The 15,147-nt window shown below is 41.0% G+C and overlaps 2 protein-coding genes across 2 annotated transcripts in view; both read left to right on the top strand.

Moving 5' to 3' along the window:
• LOC139548984 (zinc finger protein 180-like) overlaps window positions 1–15,147 on the top strand; it is a 347,214-nt gene that overhangs the window by 195,443 nt on the left and 136,624 nt on the right. The window lies entirely within an intron of this gene.
• On the top strand, window positions 4,780–8,027 carry LOC139542194 (zinc finger protein 180-like; the record flags this gene model as incomplete). The annotated part of the gene is made up of 1 exon (XM_071347323.1): window positions 4,780–8,027. A coding segment is annotated over one exon (963 nt), but the record flags the coding sequence as incomplete, so codon positions are not given.

Below are 15,147 nucleotides of genomic sequence, written 5' to 3'. Positions count from 1 at the left end.
CAATTGATTGGACATGATTTGGAAAGGCACACACCTGTCTGGCTACCACAGCGTTCTGAAGCGATACGCCATCCCATCTGGTTTGCGCTTAGTGGGACTATCATTTGTTTTTCAACAGGACAACGACCCCACACACCTCCAGGCTGTGTAAGGGTTATTTGACCAAATGGAGTGCTGCACCAGATTACCTGGCCTTCACAATCACCTGACCTCAACCCAATTGAGATGGTTTGGGATGAGTTGGACCGCAGAGTGAAGGAAAAGCAGCCAACAAGTGCTCAGCATATGTGGGAACTTCTTCAAGACTGTTGGAAAAGCATTCCAGGTGAAGCTGGTTGAGAGAATGCCAAGAGTGTGCAAAGCTGTCATCAAGTTGGCTATATTTTGAATTGTTTACCACTTTTTGTTGGTTACTACATGATTCCATGTTATTTCATAGTTTTGATTTCGTCACTATTATTCTACAATGTAGATAAAATGGTAAAACAAATAATTATAACCCTTGAATGAGTAGGTGTGTCCAAACTTTTGACTGGTACTGTATATCTCATGAATGTTTTTACATTCAGTTACATGAAGTCACTTTCTTACCACTTCTTCCATAGTCAAACATGTAAGGAAATATGTTTTTAAATCAAAAGGGATGCTGTCAAAAATGTATTGAATTCAAATGGATTTACCCAGCCTGCAAAGCACTACTGCAAAGCACACTCTGTGAAGCACATTCTGTGACGACCAGTTCTGCTCTTTTATTGAGGGATCAAGTCTAGATTAAACTTCATAGGAAGACAGTTTTATCATGTGGAGGTTTCATTTAGGTCTCTGTTTAACGACATACTATGTGTGTCTTTGCAAGGAGAGAAACCAAACTCTCACTCTGACAGCGGAAAGAGTCCTTCAGGGGAACCAGACCCAGAGACGCCCAAACCAGCGAGACAACACCACTGCTCCCACTGTGAAAATAGTTTTTGCTGGTTAGGGAACCTAAAACTGCATGAGAGGACACACACAGGAGAAAATCCTTACCAATGCTCCCAGTGTGGAAAGAGTTTTGCCGTGTTCACTAACCTGAAAAGGCACAAGAGAATACACACAGGAGAAAAGCGTTCCCACTGTTCCCACTGTGAAATGAGTTTTAATCCGGATGGGGACCTAAAAGCTCATAAGAGGAAACACACAGGAGAAAAGCCTTACCAATGTTCCCAGTGTGAAAAGAGTTTTACCATGTTAACTAACCTGAAAAGGCATGAGAGAATACACACAGGAGAAAAGCATTTTCTGCTCCCAGTGTAAAAATAGATTTTAATAAATGGCGGACCTTAAAGCTCATGAGAGGATACACAGGAGAAAAGCCTTTCCAATGCTCCCAGTCTGGAAAGGGTTTTACCTGGTCAAGTAGCCTGAAGGAGCATTAGAGGATAAACACGGTAAAAGTCCTACCACTGCTCTCTGTGTGGAAGAACATTCAGAGATCCTGAAATAACATGAGAGAATAGAAAGGCTGTATTCTGACTTATATTTTTGACTGGGAATTTGTGTTTTTTGTTTGTGCCACATGAAATCATATTGTGTATGATTACACCTGTCTATATAATGTCCAACAGTTGACAATGCATGTCAGAGCAAACACCAAGCAAAGAGGTCGAATAAATTGTCCTTAGAGCTCCGAGACAGGATTGTGTCAAGGCACAGATCTGAGGAATGATTCCAAAAAATGTCTGCAACATTGAAAGTCCCCAAGAACACAGTGGCCACCATCATTTTTTAATGGAAGAAGTTTGGAAGACTCTTCCTAGAGCTGGCCACCCGACCAAACTACGTAATCGGGGGAGAAGGGCCTTTATCAGGGAGGTGACCAAGAACCCGATGGTTACTCTGACAGAGCTCTAGAGTTCCTCTGTTGAGATGGGAGAACCTTCCGGAAGGACAACCATCTCTGCAGCACTCCACCAATCAGGCGTTTGTGGTAGAGTGGCCAGATGGAAGCCACTCCTCAGTAAAAGGCACCTGACAGCCCGCTTGGACTTTGCCAAAAAGGCACCTAAAGGACTCTCAGACCATGAGAAACAAGATTCTCTGGTCTGATGAAACCAAGATTGAACTCTTTGGCCTGAATGCCTTTTGGAAACCTCCAAGCTGGCTATCATGTGCCTTTTATTAAGGTGTATATATATATATATATATAGCCTGTTCAACCTCTCTTTCGTATCGTCCGAGATTCCTAAAGATTGTAAAGCTGCCGTGGTCATCCCCCTCTTCAAAGGGTGTGACACTCTAGACCCAAACTGTTACAGACCTATATCCATCCTGCCCTGCCTTTCTAAAGTCTTCGAAAAGCCAAGTTAACAAACAGATCATTGACCATTTTGAATCCCACCGTACCTTCTCCGCTGTGCAATCCGGTTTCCGAGCTGGTCACGGGTGCACCTCAGCCACGCTCAAGGTACTAAACGATATCATAACCGCCATCGATAAAAGACAGTACTGTGCAGCCGTCTTCATCAACCTGGCCAAGGCTTTTGACTCTGTCAATCACCGTATTCTTATCAGCAGACTCAACAGCCGATAAGAACAACCGATCAATCAACAACCGATCGCTGCCCACACCCGCCCGACTAGCATCACTACTCTGGACAGTTCTGACTTAGAATATGTGGACAACTACAATACCTAGGTGTCTGGTTAGACTATAAACTCTCCTTCCAGACTAATATTAAGCATTTCCAATACAAAATTAAATCTATAATTGGCTTCCTATTTCGCAAAAAAGCCTCCTTCACTCACGCTGCCAAACATACCCTCGTAAAACGGATCGGCGATGTAATTTACAAAATAGCCTACAACAATCTACTCAGCAAACTGGATGCAGTCTATCACAGTGCCATCCATTTTGTCACTAAACCCCCATATACCACCCACCACTGCGACCTGTATGCTCTTGTTGGCTGGCCCTCGCTACATATTCGTCGCCAAACTCATTGGCTCCAGGTCATCCAAAAGTCTTTGCTAGGTAAAGCTCCGCCTTAACTCAGCTCACTGGTCACCATAGCAACACCCACCCGTAGCACGTGCTCCAGGAAGTATATCTCACTGGTCATCCCCAAAGCCAACACCTCATTTGGCCGCCTTTCCTTCCAGTTCTCTGCTGCCAAAATGCAAAAATTGCTGAAGTTGGAGACTTATATCTCCCTCACTAACTTTAAGCATCAGCTATCTGAGCAGCCTACCGATCGCTGCAGCTGTACACAGCCCATCTGTAAATAGCCCATCCAACTGCCTACCTCATCCCCATGTTTTTATTTACTTTTTTTTCTATTTTGCACACCAGTATTTCTACTTGCACATCATCATCTGCACATCTATCACTCCAGTGTTAATTTGCTAAATTGTAGTTACTTCGCTATTTTGGCCTATTTATTTCCTTACCTCCGTACTCCATTTGCACACACTGTATATAGATTTTTCTATTGTGTTATTGACTATACGTTTGTTTATCCCACGTGTAACTCTGTGTTGTTTTTGTCGCACTGCTTTGCTTTATCTTGGCCAGGTCGCAGTTGTAAATGAGAACTTGTTCTCAACTGGCCTACCTGGCCTACCTGGTTAAATAAAGGTGGAATATATATATTTTTTTTAAGTCTTAGCTTTATTGACAACACTCATGGATATGGTCATTAACGCGGTTCTTCAATAATTACACATAATTCTTAATACTGTAGCTGTTTAGTTACAGTCAAATGTTTAACTATCATCAGCTGATCCAGGAAATCATTTTCTGAATGACAGTCACATGACGACATGCAACAACAACCAAAGTGCTTCTTCATTCATTACTCTGGTCAAGACAGTTATGCCGTGCTCCATGTTGGATCCAACATCCCTAACAAATTGGTGTTTATAATGTTATTGTCTGCTTGATTTACTGGTAGGGTCTCGTTAGTCTGTTTGCACACAGAGATCCTTAGCTCATCATTTGTGGAGAACTGTTCCTTGATATATAGATATACAACACACATGCTCCAGTATGTCTGTAGTTATTGTGGTTCAGTGAAGTTATGGGTCCTACAGTAGGTCTATGTTGTTAGGTGAAGTTATGGGTCCTACAGTAGGTCTATGTTGTTAGGTGAAGTTATGGGTCCTACAGTAGGTCTATGTTGTTGTTAGGTGAAGTTATGGGTCCTACAGTAGGTCTATGTTGTTAGGTGAAGTTATGGGTCCTACAGTAGGTCTATGTTATTGTTAGGTGAAGTTATGGGTCCTACAGTAGGTCTATGTTGTTGTTAGGTGAAGTTATGGGCCAATTTGGTAAACACTTAACGTTCAAACCCTCAGTTTCAGACTGATGGCAAAGCTAGCTAAAGAGCATTTTACTAGTTGAAGTATTTTATAACTATAAAGCAGTTGATTTTCGACAATAACACAAACATTTTAAGCAGGTGATTCAAGCGAGCCTTACATTCCAAAAGTAATGTGAAATGCACTCATATTCAACCTGTAAATGGAGGCTATTATTGCTGTCAGCCTATGAGAACTCCCCTGAGTTTTCCCCCACGGTGGTGAATTAGTGAATAGACACAGAGCTTAATGTGAGTTTCCTTCAGTAGCACTCCTGATCTTGTGCTGTAATGTTCAGAATACATTGTGAACAATGAAAATCTCCTTACCACAAACACAGAAAGGCCGAAGGTCATCTGGCACACTGCTTAGGTTTTTACTATCTTAAGACAATTGTAAAATAATTTAACAGACGTCAATTGTTGTACAACTTAATGGGTATACTCTGGGCATCACCTTTTACCTCAAATTAACAGTGGATTTTTGCTGTGGGACTTTAACCGTGTGTCTGACCTTGTTGTTCACACAGGAGAGAGATGTGACCATAGTGGATCGTCTGGGGAGCCTCAACAACCTCATGATGCTGACGAGGCAGAGAAGAGTCTCTCCAGATCAGAACTCCTCAAGAAACACCAGCAGAGACCCACAGGAGAGAAATCTCATTGCTGCTCTGACTGTGGTAAAAGATTCAATTCTTCATTAAAACTTAAAATACATCAAAGATTACACACAAGAGACAAACCATATGGCTGTGCTCAATGTGGGAAGAGTTTTGCAAAATCTAGCCATCTGACTGAACACCAGAGAACACACACAGGAGAGAAACGGTATAGCTGTGATCAATGTGGGAAGAGTTTTTCTTCATCTAGCTATCGTATTAGACACCAGAGAACACACACAGGAGAGAAACCTTATAGCTGTGATCAATGTGGGAAGAGTTTTACTACATCCGGCTCTCTGACTCTACACCAGAGAACACACACAGGAGAGAAATTGTATAGCTGTGATCAATGTGGGAAGAGTTTTACTAGATCTGACCATTTGACTTTACACCAGAGAATACACACAGGAGAGAAATCTTATAGCTGTGATCAATGTGGGAAGAGTTTTACTAGATCTGACCATCTGACTTTACACCAGAGAATACACACAGGAGAGATATTTTATAGCTGTGATCAATGTGGGAAGAGTTTCACTAGATCTGACCATCTGACTATACACCAGCGGATACACACAGGAGAGAAACCTTATAGCTGTGGTCAATGTGGGAAGAGTTTTACTACATCTGGCTATCTGACTATACACCAGAGAACACACACAGGAGAGAAACCTCATAGCTGTGATCAATGTGATAAGAGATACTCTGATAAAAGGTGTCTGATCAAACATCAGAAAATACATACATGAAGGAGTTGTTTCATGATATCAATGAAATAATGTCACAATGTAGAATGTTTTAACATTGTAGAAGGAGTATTTTAATGTCACAATGTAGAATGTTTTAACATTGTAGTAGGAATATTTTAATAATGTCACAATGTAGAAGCCTAAATGTTTGCCCCCTGTTCTATTGATTTCAACATGATATGGATATTAGCCTCGGGGGAAAATCCAGGCTCTGAATTGAAAGAGTACTATTTATGAGATTTAACAAAAAGTGACAACCAAAAAAAAGAGTTGTGTTCCTAGCTGTTTACCACGTTAGTGACCCACTTGAATTAAAATGTAGCTAGCTGTTTTCTACAAATTGTCCTCTAACCAGTGATGTACACATTATTCCCAGATTCCGTGTGGTTTTTGAGCTGTTAGTTTTAACAGGACGTGCAACCTCATCTCCCTCCTCTCGGCACAATTGATTTCAACATGATATCGATGAGTAATGACAAATAAGTGTTGCGTTCCTTTGTTTAGCGACCCCTAAATTTAAATGCATCACTCCAAAATGTAGCTGACTGTCTTCTGCAGGTGAGGTTAAAGATATCTCCAATTTCCATGTGTTTTTTTTGTTGTGTTAGTTTCAACAGCACGTACAACCTAATTTCCCCCCTAATCGATATCCGTGATTTATTGCTACTTGTCAAAACAACAGCGTTTCTGGTGCTTGTGCAGTTTATAAGGAGCTTGTTTTAAAAAAGACAATTATTGTGGCAGATGTTTGTGTATATACCACATGTTAGGTTTTCAATTGATCCCAAACTGTTTCTGCATATTGGTTATTGATTTGGACACTTTAAATCTGTGTTTTGACATTGGGGCTATCCCACCTAGCAAAATGTAATTGAAAAGACGTTGAAAATAATACTATGCAATCAAATATTTCATATTTACATTTCATGTAACATTTAGTAATGAAAATTATTCATGCAACCAACTGACAGTTTTTTTGGTACAATTATATTGACATTGTTGCCCTGTTTTTAGAATATCAGGGTTAATTCTCAGATGTGCCAACCCAAATGTACTAGAGCATGACATTGGGGACTGGGCCCCGATCCAACAACATGCCTATTGAGTGAACCCTGAAAAGAGAGAGAAGCTCCGCAGTGAGGTGGAAAGTTACTATGGATATTGCAGGAGTTTCCTCTTGAAATCAGACATGTCCGTGGTGAGAACAACTTGGTTGTTGATTGTCTCAAGGGTGGCAGTCAAAATGTTTTGCGTTTAGCCAGTGCATTGCCATGGATCACAGTTTATTTTTACTGCACGTTTTTCCGTATTGGAGATGAGTTTTGTTTGGGCTCGTTCCAAGGGGACGAGAGTTCTAGAAGCTAGTGAGTTTTAGGAAGACGAGAGTTCTAGAAGCTAGTGGGTTTTAGGAAGACGAGAGTTCTAGAAGCTAGTGGGTTTTAGGAAGACGAGAGTTCTAGAAGCTATAGAAAGAAAAATCTTTGTGGGAATAATAAAAAATAAATATTGTTTTTAATTGTTGTTTGCCAGTAGACAGACACCATGTTTATATTGGTGACGGTGAAGCATTGTAGTTGATTATAATGTGAAATGGAAGTTGTTTTCTGTTGTTGGTGAGCAAACTCTTAAGGTGTTAGTTAGTCTTTGGTTTTTCCATTTATGTTTTGAGGTTGGACTTTAGCAAGTCTAGCTCGTTAGCACGTAGGACGCACTGATTGGTGTCACCTCGTTAGTCAGTATGTGTTACACCTGTGCTGGCTTGTCCATCTCGTTAATGGGAAGGTGTTTCACCTGAGCTGGTCCAGGTTCTATTTAAGAGTATCTGGCCCAGTGCTCCAGTTGTCTGGATAGATGTGGAGAGTCAACACCTTTAGTTGCTCCACCTTTTTGGTTTACTTCCTGTCTTTAAGTTTGGTGTGGGTTTTTCTTTTGTTTGCCTCTTCTTGGGCAGATTTAGTGGGTCTCATGGTTGGTGTCTTTTAGGTCCCAGTTGTTGTTACGAGTCAACTTTCAGTCGACACCCCCATAGTGTCTTTGAGAACCCCTCCTAAAAAACAAGCTTATATTTTGGGTTGGATATTGCATCCAATTAGTGTTTTAATCAATGGCATTTCCTTAGAATGCTCATTGGTCTTTAAGTTGTTAATCTTCTGTTTTTTTTATCCTGTTATTTTTGTGCACTAAATATTTCTGTTTATTTTCATTGTTTTCTCCTGTGAAGCCATTGTGTTGCATCCATGTCTGAAATGTGCTGTATAAATAAAGCTTGATTTGATTTCAACAAATGAACCCAATGACTGATCAATCAACAGAGCCTCCATCTTAGTATGAAAAACAGTATCAATCCCACTTTTCAATCCTGCTGAAGGAGTGGTTAACACCACCCCCGGCTCTACCAGGGGCTTGAGGTGGTCTCCCACAGCTCTGCTTATGTCATGTTCTGTGTGGCCTTGCCGTTCCATTTCTTGACTGCCCCTGTAACACAGAAAGAAACACATTTAGTCATATTATATAAAACACTCAAAGTAATGGATATGGAGCATCTATGGACTCAGTTACACCTGGCACCTAAATGTGACTTCTGTCATCTGATCACTCCAAGCTGAATTAGGTTCAGATCTACCAGGATGGGCCTTTGACAGTCTGGATGCAGTCAGGTCACCACATATAAATAAGCAATGTAAAGAGATGGGGTGAATGAGTGGGGAAAAGTACATTCTATACAAATTACCTTCATAATAACAATCAACTAATGTGTGTGCCTGAGGGGAAATTAACTATCCTACTGACAAAATGGGTGAGAAATTACACCAAAACCAGCGGACAATTTGCACTGCTGCTGAGAAACATCTCCACAGCATGATGTTGCCATGACCACCGCTTCACCGGGATGGTACCGATTTTCTCCAGACATGACACATGACATTCAGGCCAAAGAGTTGGTTTAATCAGACCAGAGAATCTTGTTTCTCATGGTTAGAGTCCTTTAGGTGCCTTTTGGCAAACTCCAAGCGAGCTGTCATGTGCCTTTTACTGAGGAGTAGCTTCCGTCTGGTCTCTACCATAAAGGCCGGATTTGTTGGAGTGCTGCAGAGATGATTGTCCTTCTGGAAGGTTCTCCCATCTCCACAGAGGAACTCTGGAGCTCTGTCAGAGTGACCATCGAGTTTTTGGTCACCTCCTTGACCAAGGCCCTTCTCCCCCGATTTCTCCGTTTGGCCGGGCGGCCAGCTCTAGGAAGAGTAATGGTGGTTCCTAACTTATTCCATTTAAGAATGAGGGCGGACACTGTGTTCTTGGGGACCTTCAATGCTGCATACATGTTTTGGTACCTTTTCTCCAGATCTGTGCCTCAACACATTCTTGTCTCAGAGCTCTACGGACAATTCCTTTGACCTCATGGCTTGGTTTTTGCTCTGACGTGTCGTGGCAGAATCAGATTTAGCTAGGTAACATAGATAGATAAGATGTTATTGTCATCATATGCTTGTGAGATACTTGTCATTAGAATCTTCTGAGCTAGGGATTGGTAACTTGGGGCCAGAGAGGGGAGAGGTCAGGCTTGTCTTCATAAGTCAATGTATCTGTTAAACCATGTGGTGCTAAGTAGAATATCAGAAGGGGAGGAGGACAGAATGGAACGTTGTTTTCTTATGGGAACGTTGCTTTCTTATGGGAACGTGTCTGTAACTATTCCTAAACCATGTGACGGGATGGAGTTATTAATTGGGGAACCAGTTAGTTATCTCATACAATGTCTGTACGCCAGTCACTCCCTACTTTTCTCATAGGGGGAAGGAGTTTGGCAGTGTTTGGAACCATTGTATTTCCCCTCTGAGGTTGCCCTTATCTTGACCTAGTATTTGACCCTGTCTGATTTTGAGTTTGTCCAGGTTTGGGAATATCTAGAAATGACAATTGATATATGCCATTGGATGAGGTAATGTTTTGGTAGACAGTGAAGTATCAAGCATGAGATTTAAACCTTGTCTTGGGAGATCAAACTGAACGATGATTTAAAGCTGATGCTGTCTAGCGATAGGATACTCCTCTTTCGGGAAAAGGATTCTTTGTAAGTTGAGAGGGGTGTATCTTGGCTATAAATGAAACTAAGAATTGTTTTGTAAGCACTCTCAGAGAATTCATTTATAGACACTGAATTGATCTGAGAGTCAAAAAAGGGCTTTGGTGAAGCTTGTATACATATTAAAGATGGAATATATAATTTAACTCTGACTTGTGTGTGGTTGGCTCTCTCTCTCTCTCTTTATTGAGTAATACAGGAAATTACCACGACACATGCACTGCAAACTGTGGGACTTTATATAGACAGGTGTGTGCCTCTCCAAATCATGTCTAATCAATTGAATTTACCACAGGTGGACTCCAATCAAGCTGGAGAAACATCTCAAGGATGATCAATGGAATCAGGATGCATCTGAGCTCAATTTCGAGTCTCATAGCAAAGGGTCTGAATACTTAAGTAAATACATTTGCAAAAATGTTTACAAACCTGTTTTTGGTTTGTCATTATGTGGTATTGTGATGTCATTATGGGGTATTGTGTGTAGATTGATGAGGGGAAAAATATTCAATTTTAGAATAAGGCTGTAAAGTAACTGAATGTGGAAAAAGTGAAGGGGTCTGAATACTTAACGAATGCACTGTATACAGCTGGCAGAGTTTTCTACCATTAGCAGTTTTGTACACAGTCACGTGATACGTGGTATAGAAAAGTCCAATCTTAGGAGAGTACATGGGAGGCACTATACTGTGTGTCTGCAGGTGTCTATCTGGTCAAAACCACTGATACAGGTGCCCCTCCACCCTCTGGTGGGATGGATCATGTCTACAGAGAAACCTAGATTCAAATACTTAGATTTGTGTGTATTGGGTTGTGAAATTGTTAGATATTACTTGTTAGATATTACTGCACTGTCGGAGCTAGAACCACAAGTATTTCACTACACCCACAATAACATCTGCTAAACACGTGTATGTGACCAATAAAATGTGATTTGATTTCGATTTTCAATAAACGTCCTATTTATCAAAGGTGCTTTTGGCTGGGGTCAAAATGACTCCAAAGGATTTGAATTTGTTAAAAGTCCATATTGATACAGAAACACTAAACCATGATTTAGATTTAATAAGAAAAAGTTGATTGACAAAGTCATGAAAAATTGGAGGAATTGAATAACCCACATTTTGGCTATGATCAAAGATATGCCTCTGGGGTCAAAATGATCCCAGGCTTAAACATGCTCTCTCCATCTGTCTCTCGTCTGCAGATATGTTTTGATGTGAGAGGATGCCAACCCCCAGTCCCATCATCGCCACCTCACCTGCTTTTAAGATAACCTTTTTGCCGACTAGAGACACTATTATGTAATTGTGATAAACTGAGACAATATTTATGTAGCACTGTGATTCATTAATCATGTGCTGCCTTCCCTGCTCCTATGTGCTTACCTCTTTCCCTTTCTGTCTTTTACACCTCTCTCACCTCCTCTTTCTTCCTCTGTTTTTATAATGCACAACAGATGTGCATTGAAGTACAGATTGAACTTGTATTTATAACACTTGGATAGTGAGCTTTTCAATAAAGCGTTTCACATTCTCTACTGGTTGAAATGAAGTGTAATGTGATGAAATACTCCACCTATCCTGTGTTTATCAGATCAATGCAGATGAAGGGCATTAGATGTTGAGATGAACCGGTGTTAAGAGTATTTACATGATGCATAGGAAGTGTAGTGTTCTGGTTTTTAAATTATATTTCTGTATATATGAATTAACTAGTTAAATCCTGTTTCTAGTCTGTTACAATGTGTAACCATTGATGTCCCAGGACCAAGATTGGTAAACACTGTTGAAGTGTATAATTGTAATAGATACATGAAGACACAGTGTCATTCAAAGACTGGAATTTGATTCTCCTGGTATTGGATATGACTGAAAAATAATCTCAGAGACATTCATACCTACACTGCACCTTTATTTGCCAAGGTAGAGTAGATGATCAGTGAATATATTAAATGTACAGGCTACAATGTGGGGATCTCATGCATGGTAATAACTACATGTATATACGACTTGCATCCTTGGCACAACATGATATTCTACTCAATCCATAGGCTTCATTAATGTCATTCAGGCTGTTTTGAAGTTGATACAACTGGCTATGATAGCTGAGGTTCATAGCTAGGTTCTGAACTAATATGTATACCAAACGTTTGGGTCCATACACAGATCGGCTAGATAGCTAGCTACACATCCATGGGCATACAGGGATTTTAATCATCCACTGCACAATAAGCAAGAACATAGCTAGCTACGTGATTTCATCTATCTGCATGGCAAATATCAGCAAGGCAAACTTACAAAATTGTACATTCAATTTGCAGTAAATTATTCAGCTAGATAGATTCTATACATCCACTTTCCCAAAACGACAGCCTGGTTTGCTGGTTGTTTCAGGAGTCCCTAAAACAACCAGAATTACAATTTCATACTCATGTCACAACATCCATAAAGCTAGCCAGCTAGCTGGCTAATGTTAGCTAGTCATTGTTTGTCTCTACATGAACTAACATTCCTGTCAACTGTACATGTTTTTTTGCATGATTAGTTATGACGTTATAATCCCTTACATGTGCTTCCATCCTAGTATTTCTGTCCGCCATCTTTGATTCATTTCAGTTCTGTGTAGGGGTACCCCTCTCTCCTAGTATTTCTGTCCGCCATCTTTGATTCAGTTCAGTTCTGTGTAGGGGTACCCCTCTCTTCTAGTATTTCTGTTCGCCATCTTTGATTCATTTCAGTTCTGTGTAGGGGTACCCCTCTCTCCTAGTATTTCTGTCCGCCATCTTTTATTCAGTTCAGTTCTGTGTAGGGGTACCCCTCTCTTCTAGTATTTCTGTCCGCCATCCTTGATTCAGTTCAGTTCTGTGTAGGGGTACCCCTCTCTCCTAGTATTTCTGTCCGCCATCTTTGATTCAGTTCAGTTCTGTGTAGGTGTACCCCTCTCTCCTAGTATTTCTGTCCGCCATCCTTGATTCAGTTCAGGTCTGTGTAGGGGTACTGTTAGGATTTATGTTTATGCACTATAGCCTACTAGCATATTGTTTGAAGATGAATTTTGTTTTGTTACACACACACACACACACACACAAACAATACTGATGTGTGTGTGTAGGTGTGTAAAGACTGACCATAGAGTGACAGGCCATAAAAGCTGTGGTCAATCTGGAGAGGGGAGGGGTGCATATCTCTAAGCCAAACAGGGGGGTAGGGCACTGGACAATACCATATTAGGAACTGTTTCAGTGTAGAATCGACAGACACAAGACGGATCTAATCTACCCAACAACCAGATGCGGACAGAGGAGAGCACTAAGGGACTTGGACAAGTCCGGGTGCCAGCATAGGCTGGGCAAAGTCTAAACCGCGCTCAGCCTCTACTGTGATAGGCCAACAGACGCGTTGGAACTACGTCATCACGGTATAGGAACAGCTGTTTACGTACTTCCTGCCAGTTCTCTGTTCAACCCTGCGCTGTGATACAGCGAACCCATATATACGAAAATTGCATTTGCCCTCTCTCCTAGTAAATCTTTGCTGAAGAAAGTCTAACAGTCACTAGTGCAATATAATAAATGCATAATCGTTTGTCTCTACATGAACAAACATTCCTGTCAACTGTACATGTTTTTGCATGATTCGTTATGACGTTATAATCCCTTACATTTGCTTTTATCCTACAGTTCTAGTATTTCTGTCCGCCATCTTTGATTCAGTTCAGTTCTGTGTAGGGGTACCCCTCTCTTCTAGTATTTCTGTCCGCCATCTTTGATTCAGTTCAGTTCTGTGTAGTGGTTACCCCTCTCTTCTAGTATTTCTGTTCGCCTTCTTTGATTCAGTTCTGTGTAAGGGTACCCCTCTCTTCTAGTATTTCTGTTCGCCATCTTTGATTCAGTTCAGTTCTGTGTAGGGGTTCCCCTCTCTCCTAGTATATCTTTGCTGAAGAATGTCTAACAGTCACTAGTGCGGCAGCAGCCTCCCCCGGTCCTAGTGCCGGCCCGGTAAATAGTTTAAGATGCGATGGAACCGTTGACAAAAAAAAGAAAATCACAGAAAAAATATATTGACTGATATTGATTTATTTAGGGGGGGCTAATTAATATTTTAGTTCTAGCGACGTCCCTGATTCCTACCCTTTAACTTTTTGTCTGAAAATAAAATATACATTTTACTCAACTGCGTTACCCACTCCAGTCAGCAGATTGCGGTCTGCGACTTTAAGGCAATGCTGCTAGTGTGACGTATAATCTAGTGGACGGAACGCTTCTTTCAACAGCAGCAACAGTCAGTCAGTCAGCCACCTCGGTAGCTTGCTAGACAAAATAGACGAACCAATAAAGCTCTTTAGACGCTTTCGTAATTTTTAGCCACTGTGTTTTAAACCCTCTTCTGTCGTCTAGTTAGTTATCCGTTTTAATTTCATATTTACGGTGTTGTTGTTATTATTCAGCTGGCGGGCTGGTTAAGTTAGCATTAGCCTAGCTAGCTAACATCTCCGACCATGAGTTCACTAAGCGACTCTAATCCTGCTAAAGAAGATGAGAATATCACAGTAAAACAAGAAGTAGAGGGTGAGGCCGTTACTGTGAAAGAAGAGGAAGACGCGTTCAGAGTGAAAGAGGAGGGGGAAGAGATGACTGTTACATCGAAAAAGGAGGAGGAGGAAGAAGAGGAGGAAACTGGATTTCTGGGCCCGGTTTCCCAAACGCATCTTAAGGCATCCAATGGTTCTGACGCTGAACTTAGCCATAAGATGGTTTTGAGAAACCGTTCCCTGATTAACACTAGTAAGTATTGTCTTAAAAACAGAGGCACAAATTCTGCAGTTGAACTGATGTTTGGTGTTAAAGCCTCAACATGGTTAAAACTATAATGTTGATATCATGGATGGTCAGTCCTTGCATCCATAGGTCTTTCTGTCTGTAGTTACATTTCTCCAACCCCATAATCATCTTATTACCAAAACAGTGGAGGAATGACACATTTGTTATTGTTTGAACTGCAGATTGCTGGGTTGTGTGTTTTTTTTAAAACAGCAACAAAATGGCTGCCCAGAGACTTGGTTTGGTAAACAGATGGGGGAAGGAGAAATGTAACCACTCTCAAATTCATAGAGAAAGCTATTGTAGCAACCCTAACTCAACACCTAGCGACCTCGTCAAGAAGTTCAGACATCTTGGTGTAACAGTTATAAGGTGTTGGCTTGACAGTCGCTAGACCCAGGTTTGAGTCCAGCTCAGGGCTTCCCCCTGAATTCACTACACTATGAATACAAGGACTGGCCATGCATAATGTCATAATGATAGTTTAACCAGATTTCTA

Source organism: Salvelinus alpinus, chromosome 2 (genome assembly GCF_045679555.1).
Source record: "Salvelinus alpinus chromosome 2, SLU_Salpinus.1, whole genome shotgun sequence".
NCBI lineage: Eukaryota > Metazoa > Chordata > Actinopteri > Salmoniformes > Salmonidae > Salvelinus > Salvelinus alpinus.
This window is presented reverse-complemented; position numbering and strand designations above follow the sequence as displayed.